This window comes from Aptenodytes forsteri, unplaced genomic scaffold (genome assembly GCF_000699145.1).
Source record: "Aptenodytes forsteri isolate BGI_AS27 unplaced genomic scaffold, ASM69914v1 Scaffold280, whole genome shotgun sequence".
In the NCBI taxonomy this organism is placed as follows: Eukaryota; Metazoa; Chordata; class Aves; order Sphenisciformes; family Spheniscidae; genus Aptenodytes; species Aptenodytes forsteri.
The window spans coordinates 674,107-691,933 of record NW_008796042.1 but is presented as its reverse complement, the minus strand read 5'-3'; the positions used below and the strand labels follow the sequence as shown (position 1 = coordinate 691,933).

Below are 17,827 nucleotides of genomic sequence, written 5' to 3'. Positions count from 1 at the left end.
TTTTGAGGTTACTTGTTTAGGACCATTGAGGAAGACTGCCTTTGAGCCAGAAATTGAACTTGGGTCTTCTGAGACCCATTCTAGTCCTGTGTACACTGGGTTATACAACCTTCTTTTATGGGCAACTTTTATGAATCATATTTACTGAAGATTCTGTTTAAGTAGTAGATTTCATTTGTGTAAAGTATTAAACATGATTTTAAAATATTTTTTAAAGGAACTCCTTTTCCTGCTTAATTATTTAAAGTGGGGTTGGTTTGTTCTTTTTTTTCCCCGAAGTTTGTGTTATGTGGTTTTTGAGGTAGAGTTATCAGTTACTTGGATGTTTTGCATGCATGCAGAGAGCATGTATTAATGAACATGGACTGGTTAGTTGTAGTGCTAAATGGGGCTGAAAGAGGGGAACAGTCCTCCTGATACTGTTTCATTGCAAAGAACACTGGGGTTACCTGGCTGGAGAACTATACCTTACTTTGCTTACTGCTTTCAAAGATATTATAAAAGAGGGGAAAAAAGGAGAGGGAAATGAAGCTTAACTTTATATACGTAGGGTTTTTCCACTGAATGTGTTAATAATGTCTTGAGTACAACTGTTCTCGCTTCCAGAAGCCAAGAATTAACTGTTAAGTGTTGTCTATCTTGAAGAAGTGGTCTCCAAAAATATTGCCAATATTGCCCTTCCAGTCATCGTTTTCATTGAATACAATATTGTTTTGCTGTTTGGCAGAGAAATTAATATTGTCCAGAGTGAACTCCTCATTGTATTATACTTTGCTTTTGCAACCGGAGTTAACAACGTACAGCACAGATGCACTGGATGTCTATGAACTCAAAAGACTGTAGAAAAATATAGTCAGCTAGACTTTCCTTTCCTTCTTCCTTTTCCTTAAAGAAAAGCAAAAATAGGCTTACTTCATAAGCTTTCTCTCACAGCAGTTTTGGCTTAGTTCTCACTGGTCATTATTTCCAGCTTTAAACTTCATTATATTACATTAGGGAATATAGGTATATAAGCAAAATGGTCTGTTGTTTTCAGGGCTCTGATTACATCTATTTTATGTTACTGTCACCTTGTTGTTTGGTTTTTTGGTTTTGGTGTGGGTTTTTTTCTTGTTTGTTTTGTTTGTTTGTTTTTTTTTAATGATCGATATTTTCCTTTGTTTCAGCCAAACCTTTTACATCTAAAGTGAAACAGATGCGACTACATAAAGAAGATTTTGAAATCCTGAAGGTGATTGGTCGAGGAGCCTTTGGAGAGGTATGTATGTGAAGGAGGTGGAAGGAAGGGTTTGAATATGCTCTTGCAATTCTGCAGCACTGAGGAGGGACAGTTAATAGCAATATACTGATGTACAGGTTTTACATTATTTAGGCATAATGGATATCTAATGTTTGATGCAAGTACATTTTGATTTATACATTCTTTGACAGCTCTTTTTAAGTCTTTTAAATTTTGAGAGAAGGCAAGTTCACATGGATTAAAAGGCCATGTTTCAACTGTCTGATGATAAATCATTTGCTTGACTGTAATTCTTTCCAGTCAGCAGGTGGAGGCCAGTGAGTTACTGATGGTATAAAGATCTAGCCAGTTCTAATCATCCTAAAAACTAAATAGCCTGAAAGTAGTTTTCAGCAACTTAAATAGACAAATATTGATATTGACATTCTAAGAACACAGAGAAATCTCTACTCCTGTCACTTCGTTTCTTATTTTTAATGAATATTTTAATGAGTATTTTTCCTTTATTTCTTTTAAAGAGTTTAGCAAATGTTAGTTTCTTTTTCAATTGTCACCTACTGCTATCGAACTATACAATTTTTTTTGCTGCTTCTGATTAAGCCATCTTATTTGAAGTCATCAAACAAGGCTGTTGATCACTAGGTTATACACTAGGCATGTCAGATTATATAGGTTGAGGAAACTTGAATAAATAACCATTACCTTTCTGCCCCTTCTTCTTAATTATATTAGGTGCATGTGCTTTGTTCTTCATGCAGGACACTATATATGTAGAAAGAGCAACCTAATGTAGAACAGTGCCTTGAATTTTTGATAGATAGCCAAATATACTACGGATAGGGATAGTATGTAAAGCTTCTGCAGAAGGTACTCCATACTGCCTGAAAATACGTGCGAACTGAAACCCAAAGTACAAGAAAAAGATTTTCTAAGCAAAGTCTTCATTGCTTTTGGAACTGGAAATGTTTTGGTTTTTTTTTTTCAGTTCTCTTTGGTATGAGAGCACCTCTGGAGGCTCTATGGCATGTGACAGAGAAGAGTTGGTTTCAGGTTCACTTACATGTTTGCATCATGTGTGAAAATTAGTCTTTACTAGTCTGGTTATGCAAGCATAGACTTCTGTAGGTAGTATGTAAGGAACGGGAATTTTTACGGTAGTATATGTTGCTACATACTCCGATGATGCCTACATGCAAATAACATCATTGGGCAACTGTAAAAATAACAATAGAAGAGTAGTATTTATTTAGCTACTCTATAACTTTTGGTTGGTTTTGCTCCATCTGGAATAATGCTGCTGAAGTTACTCGTAGATAATTTATCTTTAGTCTGAACCTCTGCCACATGGAGATTGTTGCATTCTCTGTTTTGATGTAAACGCTTCTGCCTAAAACATCAGCTTTTCTCAGTGCTGCCATAGTAGTTGCAGCTGAGTTCGTGTACAGATTGTATAAGTTGTAAGAAAAATCACTGATGTGGGTGCTTTCTTGTCAGAAGAATCATATGTGAAACCTGTCTTATATTGTGAGTTTAAGAGCAGTAATTTTTGTCTGCTAAATCAGCATCAAACTCCACAGCAGCTAAACCACAAAAAAACTGTAGTTCTTTCTCAGGAAGCTTCTTTGTGGTGAATCATCCCATGAATAGTGAGAGCGTAACTTTCCCCATCCTCTTCTGGGGGCAGTCTGTGTAATCGGTTAGTTCTCCTCTTTTGGGAACAGTGTTTTTTTTCTAATTCCTTATCTGAGAAAGATAGCATGACTCTACTTAATTGTCAAAATCTTCACTAAGGGGAAAACTGAAGTTCTCTCAGTGAGGATGTTTGGGTTTGTATGTTCCTAAAGTAGGACTTACTAAATATTTGCAAGGATATATGTTAAATTTTCATACTAGCTTAAAGAAGACAAGTTTCAAGTCCTACACAGGCATTTGTCTAAGAAAACAAGTTCTGTATGAAATTACTAATCTTCCTTTAAAATAACCTGTAAATATCTGAGCAAGGTTGAAAAAAGCACCACCAAATTTTACTGCTACTTACGCCACCAAAAACTGTATTAATATTAAATGGCAAAATACTTGTATGATTCAGTAGACTACAGTAGTTTACTGAGACAGATGAAGAAATCTGGAAGAATGTATTTTCTTTCCAGCAAACTATAAATGAGACCAAGGTTGCTCTAGGTTACTGGGAGGAGTAATTTTTGTCTCCTGAATCAACATAATTCTGAAATTCTGTAGACTACAAAGTTAGTGCAAGTTTTCTTTGGCATAGTCTCAGACTTGTTCTTATTTTGATTTTACGCTACTCAGTTTCTTCAATTTGCATAGTCAAGAAATATTTCCCTTTTTGTTTTTACAAGTTTGATGTAGACGAAAAGTAGTTTAAACTAGTTATTGCTTATAACTGTAAGAGTTCGTTGTTCCTAGTTTTCTTTTTCCCCTTACCCTGCTTGCTGCCAGTCTGAGAATGCTTCCTTTTTGTCAAATTAATGACATGCTTCTTCCCTCTGCATGCATACATTTGCTTATTTAAAATTTTATGTAAGAGAGTGCTGTCTTTAGAAAACACAGATGTTTTGCTTGGAGGAGGAGGATTATCCTGGTAAAATTAATAATGTGGGCATCAAGTGTTTCATTGTGCTGGCTTCGGGCAGCATGGTTTGAAAAACTTAACAAACAACTCTAAACAAGAAGACTTAAAACTTGGGAGTTGAAGAATGCTGCTAGGAAAGGTGAAGCAACTGGGCAACAGCTCTTAGCGGTGTCTCTCAGCAGTATAAAAGTGTGGCGTATTGAAGGTTCTAGCTAATACCAAAATTTTCAGTTCATTCTATTATTGTTTAAAAAAAACGTTCAGGGCTTGCTTATGCAAGCAAATATTATGTCATTATGTTGTTGATATTTCAAAGATGATGAATTTTGTGGTTCTGAGAACTAGTTAGTTACTCCTAAATTTTGGCATCCAGTTATGAACCGTAACATTCCCTCTTCCTGTTTCTGGAGGGCTGCCTACTCTTGATGAACAAGAAAACCAATACTGAGCTTTTAAACAAAAAAAAACCCCAACAAAACAACTTCCTCCTTTTTTTTTTTTTTTTTATTACAATTTTAATAGCTTCTGTTTTAGCTTTTTTGTATAAGGCTGTTGCTTTTTAAGCAAAGGAAATGTGCAGACATGTACCTTAGAAACAAGTAGCCAAGTTTGGGGCAGAAGGTGTCTGACAGCATGCCAGACTGTTCTGCTGTTTGTGGGAAATATGGAAAACTGTTGAAGAATGGGAAAAAAAACCTATCTGACTAAACCAAGATGTTTACATCAGCACATACCAATCATTTTTTTGTTGGGCTGCTCACAGGAAAATATAAATTTAAACACCCCCCCCCAACCTTTAAAAGTCCAATTTTAAGAAATTCCAGTAGCAAGACACTTCAGGATAACTAACTAGACAGGAATGATTACCCTTTCTTCTGTCTTGACAGCTTCATTGGGGAAGGGAGAAGATCAAAACAGCACTCTGTGTGTATTTGGGCATTTGTATACATAGTATATACCTCTGTGTGTGTATGTAAACACTGCCTGGATCTGTAATCGTGTTTCAGAATTTTTTGTTACAGTTAGAAACTGCATCAGACTGCTCATTGCTGAAGTGTCAGGTTTTTCTTTCACAGTCCTGAAATAAGCATTTTAGAATTTACTTTCATAAAGCACTGAGACACTCCCCAAAAGATGCTGTGATTGCAGAAAAATGATGGTGTTTGATCCTTTTTTGTGTGTGTGTGGTGGTTATTGATATGGAATAACGTTAATGGCTTTCACAGACTAAAAGGCTGCTTCTGACTGACTGTAAACACAGCTGGTAAAGATGAGTCTATTTTTGTTCTTTAGTCACCCTTCAATACAACTACACGTTCACAGAAAGTACCAAGCCCTCGATCTTGTCACTGAAGCCCTGCGCTCCAGCTGTTAACCAAAGGCAGTGCTGCAGCTCTTTCGGTCGTGTGCAAGTGAATGCTGTATAGGAGACTATAGATTTAGGCAGCTGTGCAATCAGCGTATGTCTTTCAGTAACCAGTCTTTTGCAGAATAACACAGCCTTTCGCTGAGTGTGCTACAGGCAAGAAACGAAACCCTGAAGCTGGATGTGAAATACATGTATTATCTTATGCCTCTGGCTGCCTAGACTACAACAGTTAATGGTGGGGAAAAACTTACTTTTCACGCTGGGCGGCAGCAGCAGCAGCAGTCTACTCAGCTCTAGGACCAACCTTTTAGTTTTCCCAACAACAATCGCAAAACCCTTAAAGGTCTTTAGGGCAGAATTACACTGTAGCTTCATACCACAGACTGCATCATGCAGAGCGGGTGCCTGTCGTCCAAGATACGGTACAGTTTGAACGCTGTCTAGTTTCAATGTTAAGGCTTTCTCCTCCTGCCATTTCTCATTAGAAATGGGTACAGATATGGCTTATCAGAGTTTCAAGCTAGCTTTAGCTAGTAAAGTAAAAGGAGACTCAAGATTCAAATCCACATTGTGGGTTATGTATCACTGCAGAGGATTCATTTTTCCCTCCTGAGGAAAATTGTGATGCTCGACCTTGGGGTACCATGCACAGAAGAGTAGACATTCTTTATGAATTAAAATTAGATTATAGTCTAAAGTAACAATCTATTTTTGTGTTTCAAATCTGAAAGTACCTTGAGGGATCCCAAGTCTGGACGTGAACCTTAATTTTTATGCATGAAGTAACCTTTAAAAATTTCAGTTCATAAACTAGTTTAAACAAGTAGATATAGTACCTTTCTGTCTTCTCTCCTTTTTTTATCTCCCCTGACTCCCACCCCCCCACGACCCCAGAAGACAGCAGTGTCAAGAGCAGGGCCGATAATGCATTGCTGCCCATGTGGGAAGTGACAGCTGCTTCGTCTATGAATCTATAGCTAAGCAAGAGGTACACTTTTAGATATGCTTTAGTTTAGACATCTGAGTATTGCAGTCCTTCAGCCTGCGCTTTTGCCGTGTTCATGAAGCTGCTGCAGCTGATGACACTTTTGAAGATGGTTGGAAGAGGTTCGCATGACACTCGCTTCAAACTGTCTGATCCTGTATTTTCTTTTCAGTTATCGCTGTCTTCACACATAGCTTGTTTACTGATTATGAGAGAGGTGGAAGGAATGTAGGATTCAACCTTAGTATTTTTTTGTCACTGGCCTGCAGGATGAAGATGATGATAATCTGTGTGACAGCATGTTAGTTTGCAGCCAGATGCACACAGAAATAAACTTTTATCTCCTTGAGCCTTAAGATTTATTTGAAAGGCAAGAGGCAGAATGGGATAGTTGGCGAATGGTTGTTAAAATGTATTGATTGTTGAACTTTTCTGTAATTGGGATGGTAGTGTAGTGGTCTGGTCTAGTTCTGATCAGCAGCTCTGAATCTGTGGCAGATTCATGGCCATTTTGGGTAAGTGTCGTGGCACTTAGCTTTCTATACCCAGGGAAGCCTGAACTGTGAAAACATGTTTGTGTAAACTTCTTTCCTCCCTCTTTCCTAAAAATATGCCATGTTAGCTTTTATTATAGCTAAACAAAACTATAATATTCTCGGAAAAGGACTGTGTTGGTTGGCTTTGTTAATATATTATTACATAGGCCTATGGTATCTAACGTTTCAGAAGCAATGAGAGGGAGGGGAACTTGTGTTTCCTAAGTCTTACTTCTCTAGAAAATGTGGATTTCACCATTTCCCTGCCACTGACAACAGACATGATAAAGAGCTCATTGAACTTGAGGTGGAAAAATGTGAAGTAATACTTTATTGTATCTCTGAAGAAAGTCTAGTGCATTATTTGAAATGAGAGTGGAAGTTGTTTTGTGGCAAACCTACAGTCTAATTTATGTCTAAAACCTAAAAGATATTGTTTATTTTGTTTTAGAAACTATTACATTGTTGTCTTTTCTTGGTGGTTCTGTAATTTAAATTATTGTGTGGGACTGGAGTCCAAGAACATAAAGCATACAGCCAGTGATACCTTCATGACAGTATGATAGAGCAAGAAGTGTGATGGTGAGAAATACCATTGTTCATCTACAGTCACCTAGAAAAAATTGTACAGAATGAAAGTGTGATACGTAATGAAAGCTTAAAATAGGCTTGCAACTTTCTCAAAATAAATATCCTGTACTGTTGTGATGTTACTCTTTCTTGATGACAATGTATGGTATTGTGTGGACAGTAAAGCTAAGTGTCCAGAATGCTAAAGAAAAAACCTCCAAAACTGCAAGGTTTCATAAAAATGAAAACAATATGCGTTTTCATGTTTTAACTTATTTATCTTTCCTTTTATCTTCTCCAGGTTGCAGTAGTAAAACTGAAGAATGCAGATAAGGTTTTTGCCATGAAGATACTTAATAAGTGGGAGATGCTGAAGAGAGCTGAAGTAAGATTACAGTAATGTTTTCTATAATCACGCACCCTCTTACTCTGCTGAATTGTTACTTCGTCAGAAGTTCATCAGAAGGGTTAAAATGGCATGGAATCTTGACTTAGGTGGGGCTGGATGTTTTAGACATTATACCTTTTCTGTAATTGCCCAAGAATTACCGACTATACAAGCAATCTTTTAATGCATTTATTCCAGTTAGGAATGTAGTCTTTAGGGAGTATTTTCCATGGTGAAAGGTAATTACTGAGCTATAACTCACCAAGCCTATTAGTTTATCAGTAGTTAGAACTTAGTCAAGGTCCAATTTGATTGAAAAATCAGAAAGATAAAAGTTTCGAATTAATTTGAGTGCATGTTTCGTAAAAATGTCCAGCTGCAAAAATTTGTGATGAAGAGTTCCTCGTTAAAGCTTGAGTCCATTCTGTGTTCTGAAAAAGGTGAAACAGCTCTTTAACCAGCCCTGCTTTGCCTTGGGTTCCTACTTTCGTTATACAACTCCACTCTTCATAGAATCCTTGATACATTTCCCTGGATTCCTTTGGAAAGAAACTTACAAAATGCAGTCTACGCCTGAAGACTTGTGTATTAATTTTAAACAGAACGCATATCTAACTCTTTAAATTGCTTCGAAATTCTTCATCTATGCATGCTAAAAATAAACTGCCTAAAAAATAGACTCATGAAAATATAACTCGGTGTCTTACACATACAAAGTTGCTTTGCCCATTGGGTTTTCTTTAGTTTGGACAGTGCTAGCACTATTTTGGTGACTCTTCCAACTTGTCTGATCGAATTATCTCTAAGTTGAGTTTTTATTTGAGACTCCAACTTTGCTACTCTCAGACTGCCTTGCTATTCAATTGCTTCCAAGTTTATTCTGATTTCCGCATTTATGTTTTAATTATATCTTGTTAGGAAATGAGATCAATGGGAAACCATCACACAATTTTAAAAAAAAAAAAGTATCCAGATGAATTAAAGCCAATTTCTGATGTGTGCACATCCTGTAGCCTTTAATGAAAATGTTATCACATTGAGAAGTATAAATGGCATGCAGATTGTGGTTAGACGTAGACAATGTGTTTCCTCTTTATCCAGAAATTATTCAGATACTGAGCAATCTGGCATTAGTCTCGATATAAAGAGGTATTTCTCTCCAAGACAGATGTCATTACTGTAAGTTTTATTATTTCAGTGAAAAAGAAAAGACGAGAAATAAAGTTCCACTCTATTTTTAAATGTACCCTTCTAAAGTCAGTTTAAAAGCTATTTCTTTCCATTAAAATACAGTTATAAATAGGTTTGAAAGGTTTTTCTCTATGCAAGGTATTAAAAATACTCTTCCCATGGGTCCAGCTGAATTTCTGAAAGTCTGAACCGTTAGCCTAAAAAGAATTACAGCTATGTTTTTCCATGTATTTGTAACCCATGGGTATACAGTGGAAAGAGAACCATCTGGAGTGAAAATGCATTACAAAGCATGACCTTCAACAACTGTAACCTGTTGTTTTTAAACCTAGCACTTGCTACTACTGCTAGGGAAAATGACCCATTTTGGCTCTGTTAGCAATGTGCTGCACTAACACTGAAATACACAGGAAAATCATACAGTCCAAAAATGCAAGACAAGCATATAGGTAGGTGTATGCGTAAATGGCAGAAACAAGTTGTTCATATATCCCTGTATCAATTCTGTGGGAAGTGGGAGTCATTTGTAAAAGCAGAAAGAGAGTATGTACTCAAAAGAGGCTTGTGAATGCCAGGTTAAGGTTGATGACTGCAAGCTCTGAGAGTAATTGTGTGCAAAAACTTTGTTACAATGAAATTATACAGGTTGTGAGGTCAGTGTTCTCTTCTGTATTATAAAGAGCATGTTTTCCAAATACTTGCCACTGTTGAAAAGTCCGAGATGTGTTGTAGAACTGGGGACGTTACTGATAGAAGGAGTACCTGAAAGTGTGCGACAGCTTGCTGTTACACTCCCAGACCCGTTACCCTGAGTGTTGACAATCACTTACAGTTACATGTGTGTCACGGTGGTGCCAGATGAGGCTCAGGAGAGACCAGGACAAATATTATGCAGCATGGAAGCAGTCAGCACTCCCGGAAGGTGCTAACTCTGAACTGTAAGGACATGAGCACCAAAGAGCCAAGCAGCCCAAATTCTTCACTGGTTGAAGGCCACGATAACAGTATAGATATAACCAAAGCACTAAGTTGGCTTTACTGTGACAGAGAGCTGGATTAGATGACCTCTGGAAGTCTCTGCCAACAATTCAAGGACACTGTGCCTAGGGAAGATGAAGTGTAATGTTGAAATAATGAAAGGCACAAAAAAAGGCTTCATTTAAAAAAAAAAACCAAACTTAATTGAGCTATGTTACAGTAATTACAAGAACAACTGCTACCATTTTTTTTAATTATTATTTTATTTATTTTTTGCCATGAATTAATGTAAAGCCCGTGAACCACTTAGACTCTTTGGCTGTTACTGTCTCAGCTGTGATCTAGTGTAGTAATAGCTGTTGCTGTCAGCTCTGGGTGTACTGCCTGGAGGTGGGTGTCTAGAGTGCTCAAGGAGTATATGGTCTTTTGTTAAATCATGGCAAAAACAAGTGGAATTATATAAACTCTCTGTAGTAACTAATCCTGTGAATTGTGTCGTAACAAGTAGAGAAACTACATGTCATTTATCCTTGTGAAAACAAGAGTTCACAGCATCTGTCTCTGAAATATGTCAAGAGTTTACAAACAAGGAAGGAAGAAAATCAAGCTGAAGCATAGAACAGCTTTTCTTCATTCTGAAGATCATCCTTTCTCCTTCTCCCACCCTCAAGCCCATTTTTCATTTAGTAACCTTTGAGGGTATTTGTTTAAAGTATGTTTTGTTATTTTCTCAAATTTCACTGATTTATCTCATGCATTGTGCTATGATTAAAGTATACCATCTTTCTTTTTCCTGGTCTGCATTATTCTTACTCACTGTATTCACCAAAACAAGACTTGGTATGGTTTATTCGCTTGGAGGAGCGAGTTATTTTCTGCTTTGTTTTTACTGCGTGTATTCTTGTGCATAGCTCAACCTAAAGTGATATTTCGCTTTTCATTCTTCACTCTCCAAATCTCACAGCCAACAACCACCATGTCAGAGTTCTGGTATTTGCCTGTTGGTTTTGGAAAAGAAATTGGAAAAGTAAAAAGAAAAGGCTTGATTTTTTTTCCCTTCAATTTAGCTGTCTCCTAAGATGGAAGAGACAGGGTATGGTTCAAATTGATGAAACATCTTTGTGAAGTAGCAGAGTGTGCTGGAAGAGATTATGGTGTGTTTTTCTCTAACTCTCCATCTGCCTTCTAAATAGAGCCCATACAATTATTATTCCTTTTACACTATCTTTTAGACATTTTTCTGAACAGAATTGTTTGTTGGCTTTTCTGTTTGGTACCTTTCATTTTCTTGCGATACTCACTTCAGAACTCAGTCCCTTCAAAACGTTTATCGTATTTCTTTGCTATAGTTTATTTTTGGCTTCTCATCTGTTTGGTCATTTTCCTCTCTCATTCTGCAAAGCTGCTTTTGCTGAGCTATTTTACTCACTTCTCGGGGCAGGTTGCAAGACCTCCGTTGAATTAACTGCTGTGCTGCTTTCCAGTTGGTTATTTTCTTCACATTTTATGTTCTATTGTTTCATATGAACCCGTGTTCTCCTTCTTCTCATAGGTATTCCTTAGCATTTCTTGACAGTTCTTGTTCCTCCTCTGTTGCGCTTGCTATGAAGGCACCTTTTGCCTCGTGTTTCTTTCCAGTATATTGAGGGGAGATTGTCCTGGATGTCTTATCAACAGCTTATATCTAGCAAGAGCAATATTCAATTCTGTCCTACTTTTCCTGAGCAAAAAGTGTGGAGAAAACCCCAACTGGTTTAATGATTATCAAATTATGGCTACATGGAAGTTATTGGCAGCAACTTTCAAATGAAAAGAACCTTGCTTATGTGAAAATTCAAGTGTAAAACTAGGCTAACAGCATGATGAGATAAAACAATGACACAAGACTCCAGATTCTAGTTCTTTAACTCCTATTGTAGTTATATAATGCCATTATTGATTGTTTTCTTCAATCTTGTATTGCTATTCTGTCATTATTGATACTTGCTTTCAATATCTATATGTACAAAAAAGATAAGATTTTGACTTGGGATTTTTAGACAGTGGGAAGCAGCAGCTTATTTCTCTCTTTGCATCACTTAACAATATAAAGAAGTACAACTCTTTAAATTTATAGAAGGTGAACTTTTCTGATACCTAGTTTTTCATAGATTTGGCATGTTTGGAGAGTGTAGTAAATGACTTTTTAACTGAGAGGCAGTTTTGAATTTTTTCCCCCAAAATATAATGTTAACGCATAGTCAACTTGCAAAATGTGTTTCTTTATATATTTTATTTGAAGCCTATAATTATTTTTCTCCCCTTCAGACAGCCTGTTTTCGAGAAGAGAGAGATGTGTTAGTGAATGGAGATAACCAGTGGATCACAACATTACATTATGCATTCCAGGATGAAAACTATTTAGTGAGTGTTGCTTTTATGTATATATGGATGGAAATGCAGATTCTTAGTTGTAGTTTGAGAGAGAAACATAGTTTGTTTATTTGCTAGTTTTGTGTTCTGGACCGTACAGACCATGGAGGATATGTGATTTTGTGCGTAAGATTCTGAAGGGTGGAGAGTGGTCAGAAACTTTTAAAGTTTTGCTATAAATATCTCAGGAATGCAGCTTTGTTTTCTAAACCACTTCGCATTTGTTGATAAACCTTGGTCTATCTGCATCTTCTTTCTTATAATTCGTCACTCCAGTGTAACTGGATTCATAAAAATAAAAGTGCACTTACATAAATTTTCTATTTGACTTTAATTTTTGTGATTAACATTGCTGATTACTGTTTTACAGTTAGAAATAGGGAGTAGCCCCGTTTTGAAACAATAGTTCATTTTATTAGTCTTTGCTTTTTTGAGGACTTAAACCCACTAAGATGTTGTAAACTAATAAAATGTTTTTGCAGCATCGAAAAATGCCACTAAATGTTCATAAATAAGAGTTGGAAGCTGTAGATTAAAGTGTCTCTTTAATATTTAATTTTATTTAGTTTTCAAGTATTTTGAAAGACTTGCAAAAAGAAGCTAATATTATCTGCATCTTCTTTCTTATAATTCGTCACTCCAGTGTAACTGGATTCATAAAAATAAAAGTGCACTTACATAAATTTTCTATTTGACTTTAATTTTTGTGATTAACATTGCTGATTACTGTTTTACAGTTAGAAATAGGGAGTAGCCCCGTTTTGAAACAATAGTTCATTTTATTAGTCTTTGCTTTTTTGAGGACTTAAACCCACTAAGATGTTGTAAACTAATAAAATGTTTTTGCAGCATCGAAAAATGCCACTAAATGTTCATAAATAAGAGTTGGAAGCTTTAGATTAAAGTGTCTCTTTAATATTTAATATTATTTAGCTTTCAGGTATTTTGAAAGACTGCAAAAAGAAAAGTGCCAATTTTCTATGAAATCTTTCCCACTTAAAATATGTTTTGATTGTGATACAGGTAATATGTAAAATTTTCTATTTGACTTTAATTTTTGTGATTAACATTGCTGATTACTGTTTTACAGTTAGAAATAGGGAGTAGCCCCGTTTTGAAACAATAGTTCATTTTATTAGTCTGCTTTTTTGAGGACTTAAACCCACTAAGATGTTGTAAACTAATAAAATGTTTTTGCAGCATCGAAAAATGCCACTAAATGTTCATAAATAAGAGTTGGAAGCTGTAGATTAAAGTGTCTCTTTAATATTTAATATTATTTAGTTTTCAAGTATTTTGAAAGACTTGCAAAAAGAAGCTAATATGAGGAAAAAGTGCCAATTTTCTATGAAATCTTTCCCACTTAAAATATGTTTTGATTGTGATACAGTTTTGGTAATATGTATGCCTGAAAAAGTAAAAAAACAACTGCACATTGATAGCTTTTGCTTATTTGGGTTTTATTGCTCTGTGCTTGGGATTCTATATCATTAGTAAGTTCTAATGTTTTCTTAAAAATCTACTATGCAGTCATAATCTTTCCCCCTCCCAACGTGTCCAATAAAAGAAGTGCTATTCATGGAATTCTTGCAGAATTGCAATGCTTTTTGCCATTATATTGCTTTCTGTTCTGTCAGCTCAGATACTTGGGGATCCATGGATTTTGGTGGAGTTTATATAGAAACAGGGCTCTGCATTTGTGAATCTAGCTGTTGGCTTAAATACCTCCTAGCCAGCTTCATGCTTTGTTAATGTGGACAGTAAAAATAATCTTGTGTTTTATGTAATTCTGATCTTACTGTTACCAGTATTTCAAAGAAAATATTATATATTTCTCAACAGCTTGCTAGAATTTGTTTTAATCTTGCCAGTTTCTTTATTTTCACGAAGCACAGAGCAGCTTCTGTTCTTTATCTTTGATAGTCTGCTAACAGGAGCTAGTTTTGCAGCCTGCTGGGGAAAATATCAGTAATACTGTTTTTCATCATTTTAGTGTGAATGTATCGCTTGTTCTCTATGTGCTTTTTATTAAAGTAAAATATAACAGAAGTGGCCTTTAAAAAAAAAAAACAAACCCTGTGTAGATTGAGCAGTAGATGTGGTTGAGCAGTGGATGGTGTTTACCTTGACTTTAGTAATGCCTTTGACACTGTGTGCCGTAACATCATCATAGACAAGCTGACAAAGTATGCATTAGATAGGCAACAGTGAGGTAGATTGAAAACTGGCTGAACTACTGGGCCTAGGGGGTCGTGATCAGTGACACAAAGTGCAGCTGGAGGCCAGTCAATGGTGGTGTGCCCCAGGGCTCAATACTGGGGCCAACATCTTCATTAATGACCTGGACAATGGGATGGAGTGCACCCTCAGCAAGTTCGCAGATGATAAAAAACAGGGGGAAGTGGCTGATACGCCAGATGGCTGTGCCGTCATTCAGATGGACCTTGACAGACTGGAGAACTGGGCAGAGAGAAATCTCATGAAGTTCAACGAAGGGAAATGCAATGTGCTGCATCTGGGGTGGAATAAAATAAACCCAGTACATGCTGGGGGCCAGCTGGCTGGAAGGCAGCTTTGCTTGAGGTCCTGGCGGATAACAAGCTGACCAGAAGCCAGCAATGCACCCTCGCAGCAAAAAAGGCCAAGAGTGTTCTGGGCTGCAAGGAAAAGTGTTGCCAGCAGGTCAGTGAAGGTCCTTCTTCTCTGCTTAGCCCTGATGCAGCTGCATCTGAAGTATTGCGTCCAGTTCTGGGCTTCCCAGTGTGAAAGAGAGATGGAGCTTGCACTCCAGTGCAAGGCCCAAAAGATTATTAGGGTACTGAAGCATCTTTCATGTGAGGAGAGGCTGAGAGAGCTGGGATTCTTCAGCCCAGATGAGTGAAGGGTTGGGGGGGGTTATCGTCAATGTGTATAAATGCCTGATGGGAGGGAATAAAGATGAGGGAGCCAGATTCCTTTCAGTAGTGCCCGGTGACAGGACAGGAGACAGTGGACACAAACTGAAACACATGGAATTTTGTCTGAACACAAGAAAACACTTTTTTACTGTGAGGGCGGTCAAACACTGGAACATGTTACCTGGAGGAGTTGTGGAGTCTCTATCCTTAAAGATATTCAAAACCCAACAGGACACAGTCCTCATCAGCCTGCTTTAGCTGACCCTACTTGAGCAGATGAGGTTGGAGTAGATGATCTCAAGAGGTCTCTTCCAACCTAAACGAGTCTGTGATTTAGGATTAAATGCCCATGTTAACCTGCCACTGGTTACTAGAATTTAATGTCTTTAAATCTGTGCTTTTTCTTTCTCTTGGAAGGATGGTGCTGTTGTACAGTAGTATTTTGAGAAGTATTTGAGGCTTGAATAGATCTGGATGATTGTGTGCATTTAGAAAGTATTTTTAAAGCTTTAAAAAAAAAAAATAACCTTTTTTTTAAGGATATGGATTTTTGACATTGGATGGGATGCTATGCATTGACTGAATTGTTTTATTAAAAACTTAGTTGTTAAACTTAGCTTTGATTCCTACGCATGTGTTTAACTTCAAGTGCACGCCTTAATACTGTGAGTTACAGTTTAAATGTTGGCATATTTGAGGAGTTGAGGGTTTCCTTGTGATGAGGCTACTGTGTTGCTCTTGCAAAATGGGAGGTGCGGAGTCCTGTGTTGTCAGAGCCAAAATTCCTTTATTTTTGGTATATGCAGTTACTAAGTTGTACTGCTTTTAAAAATGCTGAAGAATGAGTGCAGAGATCCCACATCAGCTATGAGAATCTTAAGAGTTTTTTTCAGTATAATTTCAAAGCAATAAGTTAAGCTCTTGCAGATCTCACTATATAGTGTATCAGTTAATAATTATTATATTAAGTTCCAAAGGCTTAATGTATTTTCTAAAACTGTAAAACATGAGAAACTAGTACTGTAGATCTTGTTTCAGAGGGAGCGTAGGAGCACCACTGAATAGAAGATATTTATCTTGTGTAAGGCTTGTGAGCATAATTTAAGAAGTTTACTATTCGTGTCACAAAGCAGCAGATGAAATTTTGATTGTCAGCATATTTAGAATTTTGTGGAAATGCATTCTGTACTTTCTTCACGCACTTGGAATCAATGAGGATGCTCAGGTTATTCTGTATCAAATTGTTAAAATCTTTCTTCATCACCTTTATTGTTATGGAAAGTACGAGGGAAAAGGAACTGGCATTAAGATTTCTGCCTGCCCCACATCTTCCTTATAGCTGGTATAATTTTGCAGAATTTTTTCTGCATATTTTAATTTCTTTTTCTGAAGGTAGGAAAGACTTGAAAAAATGACGACAACTAATTATAAAAAGGCCCTTTAAGTTGCTTTACCAAAATGTTAAAGAATCAAATTAGGATACACTTTATTACATCTTTAGTATTTTCTGTTGTTTGTGATTCATTATACACTATTGTTAAGAGTCACCGCTTCAAATGCGGATATATGCTGCCTTCCTGGAAGCTGAGGTTGGAACTCTAGGCAAAAGCTTTCAGATACTATATGCTTCAGTGGGAAACTATTCTAATTAGTCTGTCCACAATGGTGTTTGAAAGTAATGTCATAGCAGGGAGTGTTAAATTCGATTGCTTATAATTGGTTTGTTTGTTATAATTAGTTTGATTTTTTTTTTTCTTTTTCCTATTTGCCCTGCCAGTTGCTGTTCCACAATTAAAACAAACTAAACTAAGATAAAAAGATATTAATAATGAATTTCCCACTTTTCTCAAGTTTACTTTGTCCAGTCATTTTGACCATGTCTCTAAAGGAAGTGGCATTTTGCTCTGTCATAATGTAGTAAAATGGAGAAAGGTTCTGATCTCTTTAAAGTCTTTGCACCTGATTCAATGGCAAGCAGGTTTTATGTTTCATTAATAAATCAGAAATCAAGCGTATTTTTCCCTATCAGTTCAATTAGAGAAGGTGACACCTTCCACTGTACGTTGGCAGATCCTGTATTGTGTGCAACGTCAACGATATCTGGAATTGTACTGTGAGCCACTGGAAGTCTCTTACTCTCTGCCTCAATCTGAGTAGTCTAAAAACTTTATGCTCCAAAATCATTTGTTTAATGGGAAAAGAAGATGGTAGGAAAAAAGGGAAAGGGAAGCCTGGGAAATTAGGGTCCTTAAATGAGATCCCAAGTTAACACAATTGGTTTCGTTTTTATAGTTCTGTGCTTTAATCCTTTGCTCCTTTTGCATTCTATTGAAGGGTATTGTTTTTATAAGGGAATCCAGAGTATCTAAATATTTTATGTTTGGTGATGTGGAAGTGGATGAAGCTGATACTATTTTGTCATGAGGCTTACTGTATTTGCGGAGGTATAAATATGAAACATGTTCAAGTAGGTTAAATATTAAAATGAGGCTGAACCAGCTACTTCTTTTCAGAACATCTAAGCATCTTGGTTAGCTTTTTAATGCCATAATAATTTTTGCAATAAATTAATTTTTATGCTTATATTAGTTTTTAGTCTCTGATTCACTCAATTGTGGCTAAAATTGTTTCCCCCCCCGCCCCCCCCCCCCCCCCGTGTTTTCTTATC

General features: G+C 36.6%; 1 protein-coding gene across 4 annotated transcripts in view; it reads left to right on the top strand.

Annotated features, from left to right (window-relative positions):
* Positions 1 to 17,827, top strand: part of CDC42BPA (CDC42 binding protein kinase alpha) — a 210,663-nt gene that overhangs the window by 60,947 nt on the left and 131,889 nt on the right. For all 4 annotated transcript variants that reach the window (XM_019473719.1, XM_019473720.1, XM_019473718.1 and 1 more), the window contains exons 2-4: positions 1,167 to 1,258; positions 7,595 to 7,678; positions 12,158 to 12,253. In XM_019473719.1, coding sequence (XP_019329264.1) covers positions 1,167 to 1,258; positions 7,595 to 7,678; positions 12,158 to 12,253 — 272 coding nt within the window. The remainder of the gene's footprint in view (positions 1 to 1,166; positions 1,259 to 7,594; positions 7,679 to 12,157; positions 12,254 to 17,827) is intronic.